This window comes from Athene noctua, chromosome 10, assembly GCF_965140245.1.
Source record: "Athene noctua chromosome 10, bAthNoc1.hap1.1, whole genome shotgun sequence".
Taxonomy (NCBI): domain Eukaryota; kingdom Metazoa; phylum Chordata; class Aves; order Strigiformes; family Strigidae; genus Athene; species Athene noctua.
In genome coordinates, this window is record NC_134046.1 from 16316755 (window position 1) to 16339975 (window position 23221).

A 23221-nucleotide genomic window follows, 5' to 3' on the forward strand; every position below is an offset into this window, starting at 1 on the left:
GCAGGCGGCGCTTCCGCTAGTGCCGGGCGCCGGCGGGGAGCATGACCCAGGCGGAGAAGGGCGAGGCGGAGAACGGGAAGGACAAGGAGCGCGACCGGGAGCGCGAGCAGCGCGGCGTCAAGCGGCCCATCGTCCCCGCCGCCGTGCCCGAGTCCCTGCAGGAGGTGAGGCCCGGCCGGGGGGGCGGTGAGGGGCAGGGCCGCGGCGGCGGCTCCCCGGGGCGATGTTCCCCTCCCTTGCCCTCCTCTGCCGAGCGGCCGCGCCGCGCCGGGGGGGTCCGGGCGTGGCCTTCGACCCCTGCTCACTGCCGTGCGCGTTGCGGTGCTTTCAGCAAATACAGAGCAACTTCATCGTGGTGATACACCCCGGCTCGACCACTCTGCGGCTCGGCAGGGCCACGGACACGCTGCCCGTGGGCATCCCCCATGTCATCGCGCGGCGGCACAAGCAGCAGGGGCAGGCGGCCTACAGAGACAGCTGGCTCCTCAGGGACGGCCTCAACGTAAGCCGGGGCCGCGCACGTCCTCGAACTTGCTAAAATGGAGGTTTTAACTATGTCTTTCTGTTGCATTTTTTAGTTGCATAATGCATAGCCTCTCCTCATGCGTTGTGATTTTCCAGAGAAGAACGCTTCTCAAGACAAACTTTTTTCCCATTTAATGTACTGTAGATGCCACCTTACTTAAGTCAGTAGATTTGCACCAGTCTGTTTGTTTTATTTGATTTATTTGCAATGAAGTATATCTAATCAATTGATAGGTTGAGGGTTTGTATGCATTGATTGATCTGTGGTCTTACACCTCACGCAGTACTTCTGTTTATGGAATGCCAGCTGTAGAACTAGATTTGGACTGCTTGGATAACATAGCAAGTAATTCTAGTCCAATCTGCTCAAAAAATATATGTAAGTGATCTTACTAATAATTTGGATCTGTACAATAAGTCATTAATCAAATTAACGTCACTAATATTAAACCTTACCTTTAAATAATTGAGAACTATTTAAATATTTTTGCTCCTGTTTAGTATTTCTGTAGTTAAATGGTAATGCCCTGAGCTCATCAATGTAGCTTGGTAATGTCCTGAGCTCATCAACTCTGGAGACGAAATCCAGCAGCCATTACAGTCGGTTAAAAGATTCAAGTTGACTTAGACAAATAAGTGATGGGAACTGTAATATTAAAAAGTTGTTTTAAAAATAAGCATATGTTCACTGTACAATATGCAGACTTTCTGTCCTTTCTACAGCCTATCAACTACAGTAATGATTTCATTGTTTAATAATAGCTTCAGTATTACCAGCATACAGACATGTAGTTATTTGTGGGTTTTGTTTAGAAACCTGAAAGTACTGAGCAGAGACAAAATGGCCTTAAAATGGTGGACCAAGCAATATGGTCCAAAAAGATGTCAAACGGTGCAAGGCGTATACCAGTGTCGCCTGATCAGGTAACTCATTCTTAATATTTTCATTATGTTGTTTGTTCATGTAGTCATTTGGTGTCATGCTGTGTTTTAGTGGACAAGAATAGATGTCCTTTATACAGCTATGTATGACCTAATTCTGAAGATCTGAGGAAATTAAGATTTAAAACGGTTCTTCAAGGGCCGAGGTCAGGGGACGTTTCTTTTTTCTTTTGAAAAAAAGAAATTCACTCAACAGTCAGAGTCCAATCTAACTGTTAAGCAGGTATTCTTCTTTAGCAGCACTGGGGTCGCCCTGGGGATTCTCCACCATAAGGGCTCCCAAAAACTAGCAAGGGACGTCAGTTCACATACACATAAATCATACCTATTCATTAGATTTTCTGGAAAGGGGTGTCTTATGATAATGAGTTCCTGAAATTCATTTATATAGTCCGAGCATGTGTAGTAAAAATAGAGTGAGGGTCTACCATGGTTGCGGGAAGAGGTAAGCAGTCTTACTTCACAGTGTTCGCTAGTTGACCGTCTTTCCAGAGCATGTGCTGTGAAGTCCAGGTGCCTTCTTCCTAAATTAGCAAAATCCTCCTCCCTAGATAGGATCTCTGTGACCTTTTGTTTGAGTCCCCCTTATTTTAGTTTGCCCATTCTAGGAGTTGCCCAAGTGTCCACTGAAGGCTTTCATTCTGCTATCAGTGATTTAGGTAGGGAGATCTAAACAGACAAACAGGCTTAGGGAAACAGTTAAGGAGTCCTTGGGAAACAAAAAAACCACAAGCAAGTTCAAAACAAACAAAGTAAAACACAAGCAAAGCTTTCATGCATCAGCAGTTTAGTCTTCAGAAATTCATTTGTTTGAGCCCTTTAAATTTCATGCATAAAAAATGACTGGTAAAATTCTTATCTACAGCATTTGTTTTGATTACATTTCAGGCCAGGTCATACAACAGACAGATGCGGCCAGCTATTTTAGATCACAGCTCTGGGGCCAAGTGGACAAACACGTCAAATCATCCCGAATTTTTGGTAGGAGAAGAGGTAAGATTAATTTTCGTGCTGAAACGAGGCTTTGTATTACGTTTTAATGCAGCTGTGTAATCAGAGGCAGTTTGCTGTATGTTAGTATGTACTGAAATACACATAAATTTAGTCAAACAACGCTTTACTATGGACTAACTAAATATTTATTATCATTCAGCAAGACCAGACAGTTTCCCCCATTTGTCTAACCAGTATAGTGGATCCTTTGCTGCTATAACTTAGTGTTTCTGCCAGGACTAGGTGAGAGCTTTAGCTGTGTTGTATAATTCAGACAAAAGCCAAGAAACTGATAGAAGAATCAGTACATGGAATCACTGCTGAGTAATTAGGTAATTCATGAGCTTCAAAGAGTCTTTAAATTATTTTAGTTAGTAATTAGAGATAATGGAAAAATATACTGTTATGTTTGGTAGATGTCCATGGCTATGAAAATTCAAACAATTTAAACCATGTATTTAATGTCTTTTTTTATTTTAATGCTGTTAAAAATAAATCCACTGTCTTGCTGTCACATCGGTCTGAGTGTTGCTGTATGTCTTGTTGTATCTGCTTCTGAAATACTTCTCTGGTATTTGTTACTAATCTTTTTGGAAGAGCAATGCATAGAACATTGTCTCTTATTTTCAGGCATTGTATGTTAATCCGCTAGATTCTTACAATATACATTGGCCTGTTAGAAGAGGGCAGTTGAATCTCCACACAGGACCTGGTGGCTCCCTCACTGCAGTATTAGCAGACCTTGAAGTTATATGGTCACATGCAATACAAAAATATCTGGAAATACCATTGAAAGACCTAAAGGTGAGCTGTGAGCATATGAATGTGCGCTGTATCGACTTCTGTAAATGTTATTATAAAAGAAAAGCAACCTGCTGTTATTGGTAGCTTCTTTCTTATGGGTGGTTTTCTTAACAAATAAATTCTTTCTGCTGGTTAACATGGTTCCTAAGCCTTCATTTGGAATTTTGTCATGTCTTTAAGACAAAAATTATTAGTAGAACTTCTAATAGGGAAGTTTGGAAATGTCATTATAGAAATTTCAGTCTTTGTCTGTTTGGGGTTTTTTTGTTGACTATATAGGAGGCAGCTGAGGAACAGTTACCCAATACTTGCATAAATTTTTGCCCCTGCTGAGTAGGTGTTTTTCTCATATCTGATGTACTTCTAAACATTTTAGTGGCCTACAACTTTGTACTTACTTGAACTCATTTTTTAAAGTATTAAAAACCTTCCCTTTACATAACTTTCCTTCTTTTAATAGCTTGTATATTATGCTTTCTTCCTTAACATCAGGTATTCCAGAACAGAGATATAATAAAAATAAGTTTATCATAAAAATAAATTTGTCAAATAAAGAGAAACTTAATCTGAGAGCTGGCTTTAATTCACTGTTCTTATCTTCAGTACTATAGATGCATTTTACTAATTCCAGACATCTATAATAAACAACACGTGAAAGAACTGGTAAATATGATCCTAATGAAGATGGGCTTCTCAGGTAAAACCATACATAAGCAAGCACTTAATCATTAATAGTATAGTTTTTTTCATTTAAGGCACATTTTTGCACATCAGTTCCAGTTTGGCTGGGACTAGCACCTTTCACCTTTTGGTATTCCCATAACTGTTTTCCTTTTTTCATGGGGCAAAATTGTTGGGTAGCATTGAAACAAGTTTCTTGGTTTGCTATTATGTATTCCAGCTGTGGCCTTTGCACTTCAGCCGAGATAAAAGTCACACAACAGTCTGATTTCTCAAGTATTTCTAAAACACACAGTGTTAACTCTACAGAATATTAAGATTCTTTGACTTCAAAAGCGTATGATGTAAGATGCTGCTACTGTCCTCTCTACAGGATGACATAATAGGAGGTTTCAGAGTTGGCTTAAGTGCATACACTAAATATAAAGAGCAGTAAAATTTGAAAAAAAACCCCAAGTAACCGTTAGATGCTTCTGCATATTTGTTTTTGGACTGGAAAACCCTCCAATGGAGGGGAAAAAAAAACCCAACAAGCAATGCCGTTTCCTTTCCGTTGTTGGAAGTTTCTAGCTAGTCTTCGGGAGAGAACTGCTGTAGTCTTAGATACCTTTCTCTGATTTCATGTTCAGAGAAAACACAGCAAGTCATTAGGGACAGCACAGTTAACCCAACCATAGTTAATTTGACATACATCAGAGTAGTAGTACCTGTGGTGCTGCAAAGTCATTTTTTCAGTATTGGTTATGTGAGGAATGAACAGGAAGGAGGCTTAAAAAGTGGACAAGAATAAGTTAAATGGTAGAGACTAGTCAAACAGTAAATTATATATAAGATGTTAGAGATTAAAACTGCTGTTGTTTAATAATTAAGCACTATAACGTGCCAACAGTTTCCAAGTATTACTCTCAGCAGAATATGTGCTTAGATATTATTGTTTAAATAGTGAACCTGTTAGCCTCTTCTGTATTTAATAGAAGATGTTCATTTTACAAAAAGAAGAGACTTCCCATCTGAAAGAATTAAGAAGGTGGTAATTAAACTCTGCAAAAAGAGAGACTATCATGAGACATACATTTTGTTGAGATACATATATATATATATGATTTGTTTTGTTATGTTAAAATGAACAAGCCATATTGACTGTCTTGGTTTTTGATCAGAATGGGTCTAAATCATACTTTGATTCCTCCTCAGTGTTTGCATGGAAGGAATGTGAACAGTACCTAAGAATACTATCTAAAAATGTACTGGCACTAGGATGGAAGAATTTGCAGTGGAAATGAGTTAGCTTCAGAGGAACTGGAACAATACTAAGAAAAAAATACAAAGCATCATACATGAAAGTGAAAGTCAGAAAGCATCATTAATAACTCTTCAAAGTGCCATTTCCTAAATAATAATTTGGTGAAGAGCTGAACTAGTTATACAGCATAAGTAAATTCTCTTAATCTATCTAAAAACATTTGTCATTGAAACAGTAGTTTTACTTAGTTTTTGTCTACAATGCACAGCTCAATCAAGGAGGTTTTTTCCTTCACTGGCTAGAAGTACAGACTGAAGCTTCCAGTAGTTCTCAGGTTTAAGTACGGGCTTGTGATACAAACACAAAGGTACTCTTTTACAGAGCAGATTGAAAGGAAAACAGAGCGTGAAATTGGACCTTCTTTTATAACTACTTAAAGAGCATATCTAAGATGCTAATGGTAATGATATTTGATTAAAACTAAAAGAAATCTGGGAAAATGCTTCATGTGCATCTGATACCCTGCAGTACACCCTAAACAAAGTCTGGTGGCACTGTCTTTAATCTTGCAAAAAGTAATACCAGTTGAATATAGGCATCCCCCCTGCTCTTAGCTTTTCTCAGGACATTAAGGGCTTACCTGACAAAAAAAATCTGTAAATCCTCCCCCTGACCCCATCTTCACTAAATACACAGACTTCCAGTGCAGAGTCATGCTGTTAGTAGATTTTAAAAGACATTAAGATGTCCTCTAAATGTCAGCAACATGGCTTTGGAGCTTGGCATAAATTGGATATAATTTTTTCTCTTACTGCTAGGAATTGTTGTACACCAGGAGTCTGTCTGTGCTACGTTTGGAAGTGGTTTAAGCAGTGCATGTATAGTAGATGTGGGAGATCAGAAGACAAGTGTTTGCTGTGTAGAAGATGGTGTTTCCCATCGCAACACCAGGTATCTTTTCATATGCAGAATTATTATCAGCATGTACTTACTTGTTTACCAAAGACTTGACTATAACAATGAGAAAAATTTTCTATAAATACAGAGGTATTTTACTGTGAGCCATGTAGCAGGGTCGTCATGTTACAATATGAACCTTGGAGAATTCTGGCATCTTGAAAAGAAGAAAATGGGCAGAACTGCTACTGTGCTTTGCAACTATGTGGAAGTCATGATCACAGCATGTCTAAAATCTTTCTTGTATTCCCATGCATGGTACTGTAGAAGGCCAGTATTTAAGAAAATAAATAAAATAATCTCTCTGCTTTAGACTGTGCCTTGCATATGGAGGATCTGATGTATCAAGGTGTTTTTATTGGCTTATGCAACGAGCAGGATTCCCATACAGAGACTGTCAGCTAACTAATAAGTTGGATTGCCTGCTCCTTCAGCACCTAAAGGAGACATTTTGTCATCTAGACCAGGTGAGAAGGGGAAAAAAGGGTATTCTCTATGTAATTTTTTTTTTTCCTTTACAGAATGCAGCTCTGGGGAACCTTTTTGTGAGTCTACAATTCCTTGTAAACGGAATAAAATGAAGTATTTTATTCAGTAGACTACTGGCAACAGCTGGAGAAGCTTTAGACTTGAAGTATTTGTAACTTGTTTTATTTTTCTTCTAGTTGAAAGGAATCCCTACTCTTAGAAAGGTAGTTTCTTTGTTCTTATTACTGAAAGAAGTTGACAGTCGCTGCGTATGTGCTGGTTTTCAACTTCGGTTTTGTAAGATTTGCCAGCAGGTCTCTTCGTTTTGCACAGATTCTCATTATAGAGGCTTAGGCATGTAGAAAGCTGTTTTGGCAGATCATGCTACAGGGAAAATACTTTTAAAAGAGTTCAAGAATAGGTAAATGAAATTCATAGTCTTAAGAGTTTTTTTATTGTTTCCTACAGTTTAAATAGATATGAGTTTGATAGATATTAGAGGTACAGTTTTTTATTTGCATTGTTTTTGACTTCAGGATATTTCTGGATTGCAAGATCATGAGTTCCAAATTCGGCATCCGGATTCTCCAGCTTTATTATACCAGTTCCGATTAGGGGATGAAAAATTACAGGTGATTTTTTTTTTTTAAATTACAAGAATTATATTCAGCATTCAGGCTCAGCACTTCACTTTGTATCAGTCCAGTGCTAGTAATCCCATGTGATTTATGGATTGTTCTTAATTTATGCTTGTTCATAGTTTTAAAATTAATTACTATATGTATGAATGGGCTTAATGCAGCACTAGTAGATGCACAAGACTTCCTAACTAGCTTTAGCCAGAATGGTTCTAACTTCAACTGAATATGATAATTATCCTTCAAGTGCAAGGAATGAATGCTAATTTTGCAAGTTTTTCAGCTCACCGTTGAATTTTCTAATTGTGTAACAAACTGCATTTGAGTACTTATTTTATCATACAGTGTCAGAATCTGTAAAAAACCTTATGTGCCTGTACTTACATACACGTACAAGTGTATTTGCTGGGATTAATTTAAATTATACAAAGCTGAAGACACTTTAGCTGTTTACAAAATTATTTTGAAAAAATACACATTTAATTTTGAATTGTGAGAAAAGTAGAACAAGGTTTTTCCTTTTTTTTTTTTTTTTTGTTAAATGTCAAAAAAAACCCCACCCTGTAGTAAAACCATGCCCAACCTCTCATTCTTCAGGCTCCAATGGCTCTGTTTTATCCAGCAACTTTTGGAATTGTTGGACAAAAAATGACAACGTTGCAACACAGGTCACAGGGTGACCCTGAGGATCCTCATGATGAACATTATCTGCTAGCCACACAAAGTAAGCAAGAGCAGGTGTGTGAATGCTCGTTTTCATTATTATTTAATTGAGGAGTAAAATCAGGACTCATTAGCTTGTCTCAGAAACCAAAGTTTGTTACTGGGGTCAGAATCATTAAAGTTTAGTGTAAGGAATTATGGATGTCTAGACAAGTCTTTAGCACTGTGCATTCTCAGAGTCTAAGAGGGCTTCATGTTATGACATTAGTAAGTCTGATGAAGTTCAGAATAAACCCTTTACTTTGAAAGCGGGGATTAAAATGAAAATTATATGAGGTAATAATACAGTGCTTAACCTTTTTGTGCAGAAGGGTGAGGGGAAGTACAATGGTGCTTAGTTAAGTGTTTGTATTGCTCTGTTACCTGCTGAAGATCTTTCTGCATTTATAATAGTTCAACTTGTTTTCTCATTTTTAAGTCTGCAAAAGCTACAGCTGATAGAAAATCTATGTCAAAGCCTGGTGCATTTGAGGGAGACTTGAGAGGCCAGGCCTCGGACATTTCGGAGAGAATCTACCCACAAGAAGTAGAACTGGGATCTTCCCAGGGTGATTGTATGATATCTGGAAATGATTCAGAGGAACCTTTAACTGCACACATGTCCAGGAAAACAGCTATTTCTCAGTTTGAAGGCAAAGCCTTGGGCCTTGATAAAGCCATTCTTCATAGTATTGACTGCTGTGGTAAGAATCACGTGTGTACAATTCTGTAAAACATGCATGCTAGTGTGGATTTATGGTAACTCCTATATTTTACCAAAGCAGGACATATGTCCCTAAGTTTTACCATCTCTAGAGTAGCTACACTTCTATGTTGAGGTTTCTTGAGCTAGACATTTTGGATGTCCAAGAAAAAGAATTTTAAAAGCAAACACCCATTTCTGTCTGGTTTGACTTGCAGTAAATCCTTTATAATACCAATACAGGCCATAATAACTTTAAGATACATTTATATATATCCATTCATTCCAGCGTCTGATGATACAAAAAAGAAGATGTACAGCTCCATCTTAGTAGTGGGAGGAGGTCTTATGTTTCATAAAGCTCAAGAGTTTCTTCAGCACCGAATTCTGAACAAAATGCCACCTTCTTTCAGAAGAGTCGTTGAAAATGTTGAAGTCATCACAAGACCTAAGGTATACTGTTAACTCATAGCTAAATGGTTAATAAACTATGATTGGTTAAAATCTTTGAAAGATTAAGAAAAATACACTCTTTCAACACTGCAGGTTAGTTGAATATTTGTGGAGATTTAGGAGAGCTTTCACCTCATAACATAACTATTCACTTACAGGCAGGAAGTTGGAAGCATAGCAAGAGTGTCACTAAAATGTTTATTAACTGAAATGTTTGTTAGCTAAAGGCCATGTTCTTAAGCAGTTAGTACTGGCCCGTGAATTTAACCTGTCTGTTCAGCAAGATACTGTGTTAGGGTTATAACCTAGGTTATAATTACAATTATAAACTAGATTAAGGTAAAAGAAAGTATGGCATTAAAAGAGCAATTTTCATTTAGCATTAATGAGGCAAAATTTGTAAAATTAAAACTTTGAGTGTATTTCAGAGCCTCCATTGCTGAAGGCAGGATTTTCATGACATGTCTAGAAGGCATCTTAAAAAAAAAAAAAAGTGACTTCTTGAAACATCTTAAATATCTTTTTATATTTTAATCTCACTTCTTTTTCTGAATAATTTTGAAAAACTCTTCTCCTCCCCTCTCCCCCAAGATACTAAGTGATAAATACTGTTCGAAAAATGAGGATATAGCTTTTGAGGACTGTGCAAAATTAGACCAATGATTGTGTACAATCTCTGTTTTGAATTTAGGATATGGATCCCCGCTTAATTGCATGGAAAGGAGGTGCAGTTTTAGCCTGCCTTGATACAACTCAGGAGCTATGGATATATCAGCGAGAATGGCAGCGCTTTGGTGTCAGAATGTTACGAGAGCGAGCTGCATTTGTATGGTAACAGATGTGTTTACAGTGGAACCTGCTCCATTGAGGATTCCTTTCCCCAAATGGCCCTTCTTTTCCAGTGCAGATGTATTCATCTTCTGTCAATATATATTTTTGTATTTTATTAAAATTAACTTCAACTGAGATTTTTCCCAAAGTGGTGCAAAAAATCCTACTCATAGTGCATGTTACTTCAGCGTTGCTATACGTCATCTTTTGAATTGTATGCACTGAATTCTGTGTAGACTATCAGTCATATCCAAATTAACTACATTTATATGGTACAGGTTATGTATATTAAAATTGCACAATGTGGGAATTTGTGGTCTAGAATATTGACGTGGCAGATATTAAGCCAAGATTCATTCCAGATACATGTACATAGAAGCAATAGCTGAAGAATGCAGGCTGTGAGTTTAATGCCTTATTCTGATTCCTACTCTAATGTTTCCAGGAGATTAAATTGTTACATAAGTGATCATCGTGTAAAAAGTGAGATGGAAAACCTACAGTTCTGTTGGTATTTTGTTTATATAATAAATTATATTATTCAGTGGAAAGACTTAATTCAGAACTGGAGCATTTTTTTCTTGTCTGTTTTCATCATCTAAAGCTGTTGTTAGCTTCTCATTATCCATGGTAGTTACCCACCTTTTCCCCTATTTAAAAAAATCCACTATAATATACCCAAAAGAACTAGATGCATTTTTATATAACCCGCATAAACCTCAATCCTGTGGTACAGGTACATGGGCTTTTGCTTGCAAAAAATAATTCTTAGAGTGCTATTTGTTGGTGTTTTTCTTCTGTAATGAAGGCTGCCACCCCCAGATCACACCTCAAATCCATATCTGCAATTATAATCTAGATTAAAACTATTAAAACACTTCTATGTAATAAATAATCAAGGACCAATAAATGTAGTTCATTGAAAGAACACAATAACTGGTTTTCTTTTAATCTGCTTTCATTAAAAATTCTGAAGAGAAAAGATATCTATCCAAATTATGCAGTAATCTTATCTGAAACTATTTTACTGCAGGCTGTGGTTACATTCTTGTTTTTATTTAAGACTAGGACCTTTGGGCTCTCTTTTATTGAAGACTGCATATAATACTTCAAATTTTACTCTGGCAAGTTTAGATGTCATTGCTGGTGGGCAATTCCCTTCAAAAGCACAATACTCATTTCAACTAAAACAGTAATGTAGCCCTATCTGGATTTTCCTAAAGGAAACTTCAGAGAGTTTCTACTACAACGATACCTAAAGGCAGTCTCCTTCATGTGATCTTATGTCATCTGAAAGGATGCTTGCAGCAGAACTCGAAAGAACAAGAATTACAGAAACACTTAAGTTCAAAAAAAGTGAACTCTTAGCCTTGGTCTGTGATGTGATGCAAGCTACTGCAGCAATAATACTACAAGTAGAGCAGCAAGGAGAAAACCTACAAATCTTCCAGCTGAACTGGTTGTGAGGATCTCTATTAGAGAACCATCGCTTTGAAACAAGTCTTGTGCAGTTGAAAAAGCTGTCCAGTTAATCAGTTATGGAAACAAACATATGCAAAATGGTTAATAATCACATTGAGAACTACAGAACTGGTGACTAAGTCAATTTTCTTCCTTACTTTGAAAGAAACAGGACATACCCGTCTGAATCTGCTCCCTCCCAAGTTCCTCCTGTGTTTCTGGAATGCATGTCCTCCTGCAGCCTGACATCTCTCTCATCAGTTGTTCTCTTCTTGTGAGCAATAGTTACAAAATAACTAATTCCTGGAGTGTGACATTCCTGTATTAAGCATAAAACGTCAGCTTTTAAGAGGAGGAAGATGAAAGGCAAGTTTTGCCAAGGTTGGTGTACATAAAGTCATCTAACACCAGAGTCATCTGCTTTTTAACAGGGTTTTGACATTCAAACATCTGTATACGAAAATATTTATTTTCCCAAATATTTGCAAACATACAGGGGAAAATCTGCTGAATATACATGATACATAATGCAACAGAAAATACCGAGCAGTTTCTGTTTCATTTGCATTGAAGACTGGCTCAAGTATGATAAATACTTAACCAACCATTGGCTTTCATCTGCATGCAGTTCGTTAGGTTTTTTGTAGGCCTGGGGCGGTCATATCCACACTTGGCAAAGGAAGGAATTACCTTAGAATAATTCCAATACACAGTTAAATGGGATTTTTGCACAGATTAATTCCTTTCATGTATTTCCTTCTGTACTACAGTTTGAGCTTCTGACAAGAGTACTGTGTTTCCTAAAACTGTTACCAGATTTTCTTGAAAGGTAGTTTCCTTGCAACTGGTATGAATAACAAAAATAAAGAGAAATTCATGAGATAAGTAAGAATCTTAAGAAAATTCAGTGTAAATATATCAGTATGTTTGCTTTAAGCTTCATAGCACAGGGCTGCTCTACAGAACAATACAAATTTATATTACCACCATGAGAAGAGGCTTCATATCTACCAATTTGTAAGTAAAAAACAAATTTAATTAAAAAAAATAGATATACAGTACTATGCTTGTGTCTGGTTAGTTAGAACTAGTACAACTCTTCAATTAACTACATAAAAGTAAACACTTTTCACTGAAAATAAATAAAAAATCCTGGTATCCTCACAGAAATTCTAGTTTCATTTATCTGTTAATGAAATCCTAAAGAAAGGTATGGGAGGGAGAAAAAATTCACAGACATCACAAAAGCAGTCAGAAAAAAATTCAAAGACATCACAAAAGCAGTCATTACTAAATTAAATCACATCTAATACTTAATTGCATTTCAAATTGCATTAAATAGGCCTTAAAATTATTATATACTCTTAACATCAGAATTATAGATAGTGCATACATTTATCTTTAAATCTAGTAGTCTAATAAAATGGCGAATGGTTTAGGAATTACAAGCAAGGGGCGTTTTGAGTTAGTGAAGCCTAATTAGTTACTACATGTTATGCTTTCATATTCATTGATTCATCTCATTCTGAACAAAATTATTGTTTAAAAAGTCTCAAAAATAAAGACTATAATCTCAAAGAGTAAAATAACAGTGTAACAGTGGAGCAGAGCTCTTCTGAAAGCAGCTACAGTTGGTTTAGACCATCTCAGTGTTTGCTGGCCAGCTCTGCTGATTGGAGTTCAGTGCAAGTACATGCCTCCTGCTGTGCTAATACAGAAGAACTTAAGAGAACTACGTTTTCAATTTATTATGATTTAACAGCAAATTACCTTTGCTTCCACCGTTTTTTCAAGAAGTACTTCATACTTTTGACACTCATGAAGCAGTATTAAATATTCAAGCCCAAGACTGCTTGTTGTAAAATTCACTTCTATTTTAGAAACAGTTATTCTTGGATTCCACAAACTTCCCGAAGTTTGAAGATATTTCAGTTTAAAACTGCTAATAACTACTGAAGTGATGAAATGGATTTCTGCTATAACTGTGCTCATGATTGGTACCATACACCCTGCAGGTGGCACCTTATACCCTAACAGAGTGTTTGTGCTTTTGAAGGGGCAAGTCAGAAGTGTTAGTTACAACAGGAACTCCCTGCAGTTGTTTGAATTCAGGCACTGTTGCTTGAAAATGTATGTGATAACAGTATCTAGCCCATTAAACATCCAACAGATTTAGTAACAGTAGTCCTTAGTATTAATGACACGTTTGCATGCTCAAATCTGCAAGGAATTTGTTTAGTCTACTAAAGGTACTTTTGTTCATGTCATGTGTACGAACCAGTAACAAAGAAAACTTCTCAATCCCATACTCATGGATTAAAATATGGCATTATTATCTAAATTAACCTGTACAGAATTCTCAAAATTCCCATTTTAATGCCATGATTATGATATAGGGAAAATTCAGAAGTAGGTCTTAGACCCTGTTCAGTATTCAGGCAGAGATGATATTGTGAAACACTTTTGAAGAGTTATTTTCTTCATTCAGCATGGTGTCTATATATATATATACATAGCATCCATTTCAGTACAACTTTTGATGTATTTCATTACATTGTCTTTGCAGCCCGTGAATTTAAACGGATATTTAAAATTTTAGCAAATGCATGATCTGTCACTATAGTCTATTAAAATATGCATAAATGAATTCCTAAGTACAATATATTTTAGACAGGACAATTCAAAACAAGTACTAGCCTGTTTAGCTCCTACTCCGTGAAAAGTGGTTTTGTCTTATTTTCTATAACCAGCCTTACTTCTAGCACTACCTCCTCAAACATGCTCACACACTCACACAAAACACACTCCACTTCTTACATAATGTTTGTAGACAGCTGCCTAGAATGTGATAGTGATAAGTAGGCATTAAGTAAAAAAATCCCAGTGGTCTTTCTTGTGGCAACAAAAGCCTGTTTACCATTGATGATCTTACTGCAGATTAAAAGAAAAGCATCCTGTTATCAGGCTGCTCTGCTTATTGTCTATCTCCTAACAATACAAGTCAAACCATGAAAGAAAATAAATAGGTATGACCTATTTCAAACTACAGTTAATTCAACCCCATAGGGGAAACATCCTCAGTATGGAAGAGTATGACACACACAACAGCAATGCCTTGATCTTGACCTGAGAATTCGAATCTTTAAGGGATGTACAATGAATGTGGCTGCCCTCGTTATTAAGGAGGACACCCACTCTCCGGGAGGACAGGTGTCCTGGAGAACAAGCACCAAGCTGGGACTTGTGTTTGAGTGGAGACAGGTCACCAGTTCTACAGGCATCGAGCAAAATGACTGGAACAACATGTTCTTCTTTAAAGTGCCTCTAGACTTATAGGCTGCCTTACAATTTTAGAGAAACAATAATATTCCTGATTAATGTTTATTAACAACTACATTGAAAAACTGTATAGCTGAAAGTGTAAATTTTTTTAAATAAAAGAAATATCTTTTCCTTTGAAAAACAATATCCATTTCTCTCTTGCTGAAAGATAAATGGCAATCAAACACAGAAATGGAACACGTATAGGGAAGAAAACAAAACCAAATGAACAGACCACTGCTGAAGAGCTGGCTGTGTTTGAGTTCTCAGCTTTGATGACTCTGTGCCTATAGGGTGTTAGACAGATTTCAAAACAAGCATTTTCTAGCCTTGTTAAGGAAATTTGTGCAATAACATGAATGAAAAAAAATAGTATAATTTAGCAGAGAATGCTTGATAAATTACCTGGTGCAGTTAGCAAAAAGGATTTTGATGGAAAATCCTCTCTTATATTTGCTGGGGGTAGGTTGTAAGCATGGATAAAATATTTTGTTTCTGGTTCTACAAGGAATCCAGTATAATGGAACTGCCACTAAAATAAAAATTAAGAATAGTTCAAGGATTTAATACAAAGATAGATACACACAATCCTAATGGGACCAGTTTTAACAAAGGAGAATTTATAAAGATTAGTAATTGCTAACAGTTACTTTAAGAGTGCACTTAAAAATTACAATAGATTTTTAGGAAAAAAGAATTCCATACTCAGAGACAGGAATAAGATATCAAGTGTCAACTTCATTATTACGTATATACACACTTTAGCTTTCAGCCAATATGAAATAATTAACTTTTTAGACTGCAATGAAGGAGGTTTGTCCCCTATCACACCATCCTCTGTCCCAGATAATCCAATGACACATCATGTATTTCTGTCTTATGTTATCCTGGGTCTAAGCATCCATTTGAGAACAGAAGGAGAGATTAAATTACGGAAAAGTGTGGGAATTAAGAATTGGTGGTTAGCAAAATGTAAACTGACCTTGAGATTAGAAGAATGATTGTGGATAAATGAGGCAACATTACAGAACACCATGTTGCAACCGTGAGAAGCAGCAGGTCACACCCCCACCTGCAGAGAGTGTAGTGAGCACGCGTGTGAGCCCTAAACAGACAAAAGCTGAAGGTCAGTAGGATGTAGAAGTAGAAATGAAACTATGTAAACAACTGGTAATAAATTGGGAGCTTGGATGCAGTGTGGCAGCATTTGCTCTTGGCAGTGCTCCCCCTTCCACAAAATTGAGTGGGTGTCATGATTCAGGGCGTTGCCCCAATCCCAGCTGATCTGAGACTGGTAGAAGAGAAACAGGTTAATTTTCCCATAGATTTGTTCCGTCTCCCAAAACACAGGGCTCAAATCTGTCTTTCATTAAACATCTGAAGGAAGTGTAAAACTGTTATTCTTCCTTTCTTGGATCCCTTTTTACTAACTGCAGCAGAGGGGAAATTTTTACTCCATACTTTTAAGTTTCACTTACCCACTCCCCACCTTCTTCCAAAAGTAAAATAAGTGAAGAAAACAACTTCTTAAAAATATTCTTACTCTTTGATTACCAACTGCAGTTTGTCTTTGAAACTTTTCTGTATAATTGCATTGAATACACTGACAACATCTCAACAATTCCTTTGCTGGTTACACAAATCTTTGTGGCTGTCAGTTCTTTGATGCTGGCTAGATGTAAAGATGACATTTGCTGATCAATAAAAAATAAAAGTGGTTTCAGCTCATAGAATATTAAACACAGAAAGCTTCTGTGACAATCATTTCTCTGAATAAAACTGCAGCATTTGTCATGTACTTGATCCTTTGGCTCATTTACAGAACTAACACCAGAGACTGTAATATCTTTCTCAATTTGTTTCGTTCAGTTCATGCCATGCTCATCACTCTAAAGCAAAAAAACATCCAAGTCATTAAAGCACAAAACATCTAAGTAATACTCTGTGCTTTTTCACTCTCCGCTCAGTCACAGGTATACTTCCATAGTGTCTTTATACCCTGACTGTTCTTGCAGCTCTAATAAAGTGATTTTCAGTCTTTACATTGCAGGTCTAAAAACATCTCAGTGGAGGCAGAAATATCTTATATTCTAACAAGTGTGGTCCCAGATCTGAGAACCAGAATTCATAATTCTGCTGGGGAAAAGTGGATTCTGAAGTTTTGTAATTATAATTTCTCACCCTCCCCATCTCCACAAGCTATAAGCTACCTTTATGTCCCCTGCACTCCACAAATAACACCTATGTTACCTTTTCTGAGAATATCAGTAAAACACTCTCCTCCCTGAACTCCAAACATTTTTCCCAGCTTGTATTTACCTTTGACATCCACTGCTTTTGTTTCTAACATAAAGAAGGGTTTGATGCCCAAAAGCTTAGCTATTTTTTCCTCAACATAGTACTTTTGCCTACAAGCCCTGCCCTGTCCATGGTTCCCAACAGCACAGTAACTTGTGGATTTATGACTGCAACCATGTCATCAACAAGTAAAAAGCTTTACTGAACATTTATTCTGCTCCTTAGAGGGGCTGGCCACATTCACTGCAACAATGCACCCAGAGCCACAAAGTCAGTTAATACATTGGTCAACCCAGAAGAAAATACCTCTATTGATTTGGAGGCATATAGGTTTATACAAACCAATCTCTTCAGAACAATTATCTGTCTTAAACATTGAGGGTTAAACTGAAAGGCAGTAGGGTACATTTTATTTGCTCATGCCACATTTCTGGCATTACCCTCTGCAGCTAGTTTTCTTATCCCCTTAGGATCTCCACCAGCCACTGTGACAACAAACTTACCATCTGTGCTGAGGCTCCAACTTACATTCGTGAAATAGGACTGAAATTGTGTTTCAACTTCTTTTTCAAACAATACAGCACTGAGATGACTAACATCTGCTGCAATGCTGTACCACTTTCTCAGCTTAGGAGCAGAACCTTGTGAAGCAATATAGTCAGGAATTAAAATAGGCTGATCATAGCTAACATATCCCCATCTGTCCATCAGTCTCTGGATTGCATGTTTACCTGGTGTTGGGAAAAAACAAACAAACAAACAACAAACCAAATCAAACCCCAAAAAACCACACAAAACAATCACACTTTGAATTCTGAATTTCAGTATCAGTTTATGAATAACAAAGCCATTCTTCTCTCATGCACCCAGAAAAATCTCTCTCTGGAAATCACTGAATGAAGAACCTGACGTTTACTCTCTTTAAAGAAATAACACTAATTTGAAGACAGAAATCACACTTTCAGTTTCCTCTAGCTACAGGTATCCCCTTGACCTATTAAAACATACAGGACAAAATAAATTCTCTTTTTGTTTTGCACATATGGTAGAATTTTTGTGTCTAATTAGCTTTATTATCTTCTTATATGGCTGATTTCTTCTTGCAGCAAACAGGTACATACCAACAGAAAAGAAAAACCCATACCGTTTGATGATGTTTGTTTTGTTTTGTTGAGGGGTGTGGTGGTGTTTATAGTGGGATTTTTTGCTGAAGGCACAGTAACTTGGTTTTTTTCTCAGAAAATGACATTAAGTTATTGTTAACTTAATTTCCAGCAAATTCCTGAGCCAGAAGTATACAAGTGTGCTCACAGATAACAAACGAACAAGGGGAGAGCAAAGTAACAAGATCACTACAAATAGTGTGACAAGCCATAGTCACCACTCAGCAGTTACATAGCCTCTGGATAACTTTTTTTAAAAAAAATGGTGCTTAGAGGCTTCAGCACAGAACTTAGAAGAATAAAGATAGCTCTAGCTTCTTATTCAAACCCTTGAGACTGCAAGTAAGGTAGACATCTCAGAAAATAGATGTTTTATTTTATATTTGTGTAGTGCCTATCAAAAAAAATGTCTGGACTGTAAAGACAGATCATAAGGAAGAAAGAATATATCAAAACCTCTAGACATTTTATGTACTAAGGGATATTTTCCTGTAATAGGTAGGATTTACTGCTTCGGCTCTACACTACCATCCTATTTTTCAGAGAAGAGCTGGCACCCTTCCTTTTAAAAGATGGATTATCATGTTTAAAACACTGATTACTATCAACATTTGAGACTTGTTTGTCTTGGGGTCAAACATTAGTGAACTAGAGGCTATCTTGATAATACCAAGTATTGACTTTGAACTTAGCAAGTTTCCTTCTTTAGGACAAATCCTTTAGGATTTATTCCTACTAAGGTGAGTGGCTTCTCCTCACAACAATTTTAAAGGAAAGAAACCTGATTAGTAAAGCTGAGCACAGCAGCTATGGATTCAAGCCATTATTCCATACAGAAATAGAAGTCACACAACTGTAGCCACCATCTGTAGCCACAGTAGCATTCTCCTTCTAGTGCATGAAGAATCAGTTTCACTTGATGTCTTCAAGTCAGTGTAAGAAACTGTTCATTTGCTTTTGATGCAGAATAGACAGGAAAAAGAGGAAGGAGGAATTTCCCCTTCTTATATCTTAATGGTTTAGCTTGTCTCCTGCCACTACAGCTGCTCAGTACCAAATTCAGCAGGACACAAGCCACCAGACTGATCTCCATTGATAAAAATGATACAATCTCTTCTGTCTGGGTAGAAATGCTTTTTTTTCCCAAAAACAACTTCATCCAATCAACTTCAACCAATCATTCATAACCTAAGCTGTGTGCCAAGACCTTTAATTATCCTTTTTTTTCCAAGCAATTTACATCTCAGTGCTTCCCCTGACCCATGTGCCACGCCATCACTCCCATGAGCAAAGTTTCAAAGCACCAAAGAAAAGCCTGATGCATTTAGCCTGAAAGTCAGTGAATACAGAAAAAAATAAACTTACAACATGGAGAAAAACATACAGGTGACAGCACAACACAGCACCAGATGTTCACTCCCTGATATGCTTAACACCATTGTAACTCTCTTCAAACCTTGCTCAACAGGAGATTGGATAGATAAAATGGAAAATTTTAAAACTTTAACCCTTTTGTTGCCTTCTCTGAAAGCTCATATTGCTGATGAAGAAAGCAGTGGACTACAACAGGCAATGACAAGTACCCATTTCTAATCCTGATAGTTGTTTCAACTTTAATCTATCCATGCGTTAGATGAAAATAATGGGTTGATAATCAGCTTTACTTCCCAGAAGGTCTGATTTTTTACATGTATTTCCCTCCTTTCAGAAATACAGGTTTGGGATTTTTTTTCACTTCAATCTTTAAGTTAGAACATTGGGTCTGTGTACCAGGCAGATTGTACAATGTCAAAACTGACAAAATTTAACATCAAGTGGATGAAAGTTGTCTTAGCCTGATTGTTAAAACCTCTGTGTTTCCCACTTTTTTTTTAACAATGACAACAAATTAATGTTTTGGAGTTAATATTGTTACAATTTTAGCTCTCATGAAAAAGATAAGATTTGATATTCCTTACATCTCTTAAAGGAATACAGCTGAAGAATATTCCATCATCAAGAAAACTCATTTTCATGTTAAACTGAAACAGTAAACAAAGTCAAGCTCCTGAGCACCATTTCAGAAATTATTGCAAAAAACCTGTAGGTTTAGATATTTGCATAAGCTGTAAAACTACAGAACTATATTTTAACTTACTGGTTGTTCAAAAAATGCAAAAATACGATTTAATTTTGAGCAAGAAATTTTATTCAATTAGAGATTGATTATTGATTGAATAGTTATTTATATTGGTGAATATTATTATAAGTTACAAAATTGAAAAAACATTTGATAAATGTAAAACAAGAATTTTTCTAATATGTTATATTGCTTACAATTTAGTGAAGCTAACTCTAATTGTTAAATTTCAGAGGTTTGAACTTGCACTTTTCATTGAAAGACAAACAAAAATTACTCAGCTCCATGGACTACAAAGAAATATTATTTGACTTTTGAATAAGTGCATCTTATCCGTACATGAATCTCAGCTCTGCAGCTGCTGGCTGTCTGAACAGAGCTGAAAAACTGCTACATGATTGTAAGACATTGGGACCAAGAACACATACTGACAAGCTACTGGAAAATAAAAAACTTGAAGAAAACTGAAACCTTGTCCAGGTGACAACTGCTACTCTGTGGCTTTTGGGGATTTGAAAAACTAACCTGAGGCTACCTTTGTTAGGTTTTTCAGGTCCTTCCTTGCTGAATTATGCAAACATTAAAAACTTGTGAAACAAGAAACTTGTGAAATACTGGATACCTGCAGGAGTAGCCCTTGCAATGAAGTGTGAGACTCCTCCATTTTTTTCATGTTCAAAACAGTGAACACAGCCAGAATTTTGTGCTACAGGTCTGCCTCTGCTTAACTGCTGAAATTACTCTGTTGCTTCATAAATTTTTTTTTTTTTTTTTAAGCTAACATCTCATCAAAAGAAAAGTCTTTGGGCATCAGGAAGAAGAAACACTGAAGAGCTGGGGTAAATCTCCTAGAGCCAGGGCAGACACTTCTTCCATGAGGGAATGGCTATTTGAGCAGCTGATTCAAATAACTATTTCTAACCACCCCTTACCATAACTGCTGGATACTTTTAATTATATGGTTGGTACACTGTATAGTGAAGCTAAAATAATTAAAACTTTTAAAGTATTTTTAACACTATAACTGATTTTTTAATACTTCTAAATATTAGTGTTACACTACACAGAAGTTCACCTCAAAGGCTTTTTTTTCTTGCTGTTATCAAGGTACTGCAGAAATACTCATAACTATGATAAACATTGTAGTCCACAAACATTTATTGAAAAGACATGAGAAAATGCCACGCATAGAAAGAATGCATTGCACTTCTAGAATACTCCCTGTTTCTCCCCAGTTAGATTTTATAAGCTTGGTACAGGAAACATGGGATTCAAGTGGAAAAATTAAGATGTGGAGTTTAAAAGACTACCATGAACTCTTGAAGTTCACTTCTAAGAGTGAACTGAGGAATTTTCACTATCACTTGAGCAGCCAGACATGAACAGGCACAACTCTGTGTACTAAGTTTGTCTTTCCAACCTGAAGTTTTCCCTTGCATATGATAAGTTTCAATAAAAAGACAGGCTAAAAAAAAGTGACAGAATTTTCAATTATCATTTGCTTAATGTGAGAAGAGAAGAATAAACATTATTATCATGACTTTTAAAAGTGGCTCATGATTTTTTAGTTTTCTTTCCTTAAGGTAAGAGATTCTGAACTAATCTGTAGAAAACACTCTACTCAAATTGACCTTCCACTAGCTAAACTTAGAAACACAGCAACTGAGAAGCATCAGCCTGGATTCTAACACATCAAGGACCTACATCTAACCACTGCTTTGCAGATTTAAAATAGTAACAGGTGCCCATGACCCTTGGTGCTCTGCTAAACAGAACAGTAATATTTAAAATTCAATTCTGTTTTCTTTTATAGTCCTTGCAAGTTATTCATAGCTGAATACACTTTCTCATAGAAAATCAGTACAAATTGTTAGTATTAGCCGCAAAACCAGAATATGTAGCAAACCTGGAGCAGGTTAAATTACAGAAAATCCTGAATAGTTGCTAAACCTAGAGTATCCATATAGATAACACAGCAAACTCACTTTTGTTTCTCGTCTACTTCAGTCAGAGCTTTTGTAGCTTAAAAAAAATAATGTCCTGCTTTTGTTTACACTTCTGACACCAAAGATCATCCTGATTTATGCTAACGTATTTTCAGTAATTAGGTCCACAGAATTTTAGCATGTGGACCCATTCATTACTCTTTAGCAGTTTTGGTTCTTTCCTGGTTTTCTATATTGTTTTATTCTGTAAATTTTGTATCTGTACTGACCAATCCACTTTTTCCTGTTGTGGCTGTATTTACAGTGTCTCTAATTGTTAATTTTTTTCTATGGCAAAACACAAATGACTTATGTCCTTTATGCAAGAATTCATTTTTTCTTTTGTCTTTGAACTATAATCTCAAGCACAGATATTTCTATGCTTTTTTCCTAGTAAAACATTTCAAATTTCACTGTAGAACGTCTTGTCATCAGCCTCTAAAAAACAGCTTAATAGAAATCGTGTACCACCGACTGCTCCAACGAGAAGGTAAGTCTGTAAGGGAGTAGCTATAATAAGACAAAGTAATTTAATACCTCCCCTCCCCTCTTTCACAATTCTTTCAAACTTTGACGAAGATTTTAAAAATTGAGGTGAAAAGACCTTTTAGAAACCTCCTACCCATCACTTAAGTCGGGTCCGGAGCTGATAGTTCAATTCTACGTGAACATAACATGATACAAATCGCCTCCACCTTCGTTGGAAAACGGCTTCGCAGCCGAGGTGCCAACACTGTCGAGTGCTTCTGCTTTAAGGAGAAAAACCGCCTTTTGTCTCCCCCGCAAGGGCTGAGTGAAAAAGTGGCAGTTCTCTCCCGGGGTGGGGCCGTGGCCTCAGCGCCCAGCGGCCTGTCCCGCCCCGCTCCGGCGGCTCCTGGGGCAGCGGGGCGCCCGCCCCGGGGCTCCGGCGGGGCGGGGCGGGCGAGGCGGCGGA

At 36.9% G+C, this 23221-nt stretch overlaps 1 protein-coding gene across 1 annotated transcript; it reads left to right on the forward strand.

Moving 5' to 3' along the window:
• ACTR8 (actin related protein 8) lies at positions 1-10493 on the forward strand. The gene is made up of 13 exons (XM_074914429.1): positions 1-164; positions 332-502; positions 1339-1449; positions 2356-2460; positions 3091-3264; positions 3868-3961; positions 6007-6139; positions 6459-6612; positions 7150-7245; positions 7849-7989; positions 8393-8657; positions 8946-9109; positions 9801-10493. The coding sequence occupies exons 1-13, from the start codon at positions 42-44 to the stop codon at positions 9942-9944; spliced, it is 1875 nt and encodes a 624-aa protein (XP_074770530.1). The 5' UTR covers positions 1-41; the 3' UTR covers positions 9945-10493.
• Positions 10494-23221: the final 12728 nt, after the last annotated feature.

Excerpts from the sequence above, each read along its gene's own strand:
- ACTR8 (XM_074914429.1), top strand. The coding sequence starts at position 42 with ATGACCCAGGCGGAGAAGGGCGAGGCGGAGAACGGGAAGGACAAGGAG. Across the intron at positions 6,140-6,458 it reads GTTTCCCATCGCAACACCAG|ACTGTGCCTTGCATATGGAG; the intron begins GTATCTTTTCAT and ends TCTCTGCTTTAG. Across the intron at positions 7,246-7,848 it reads TAGGGGATGAAAAATTACAG|GCTCCAATGGCTCTGTTTTA; the intron begins GTGATTTTTTTT and ends CTCATTCTTCAG.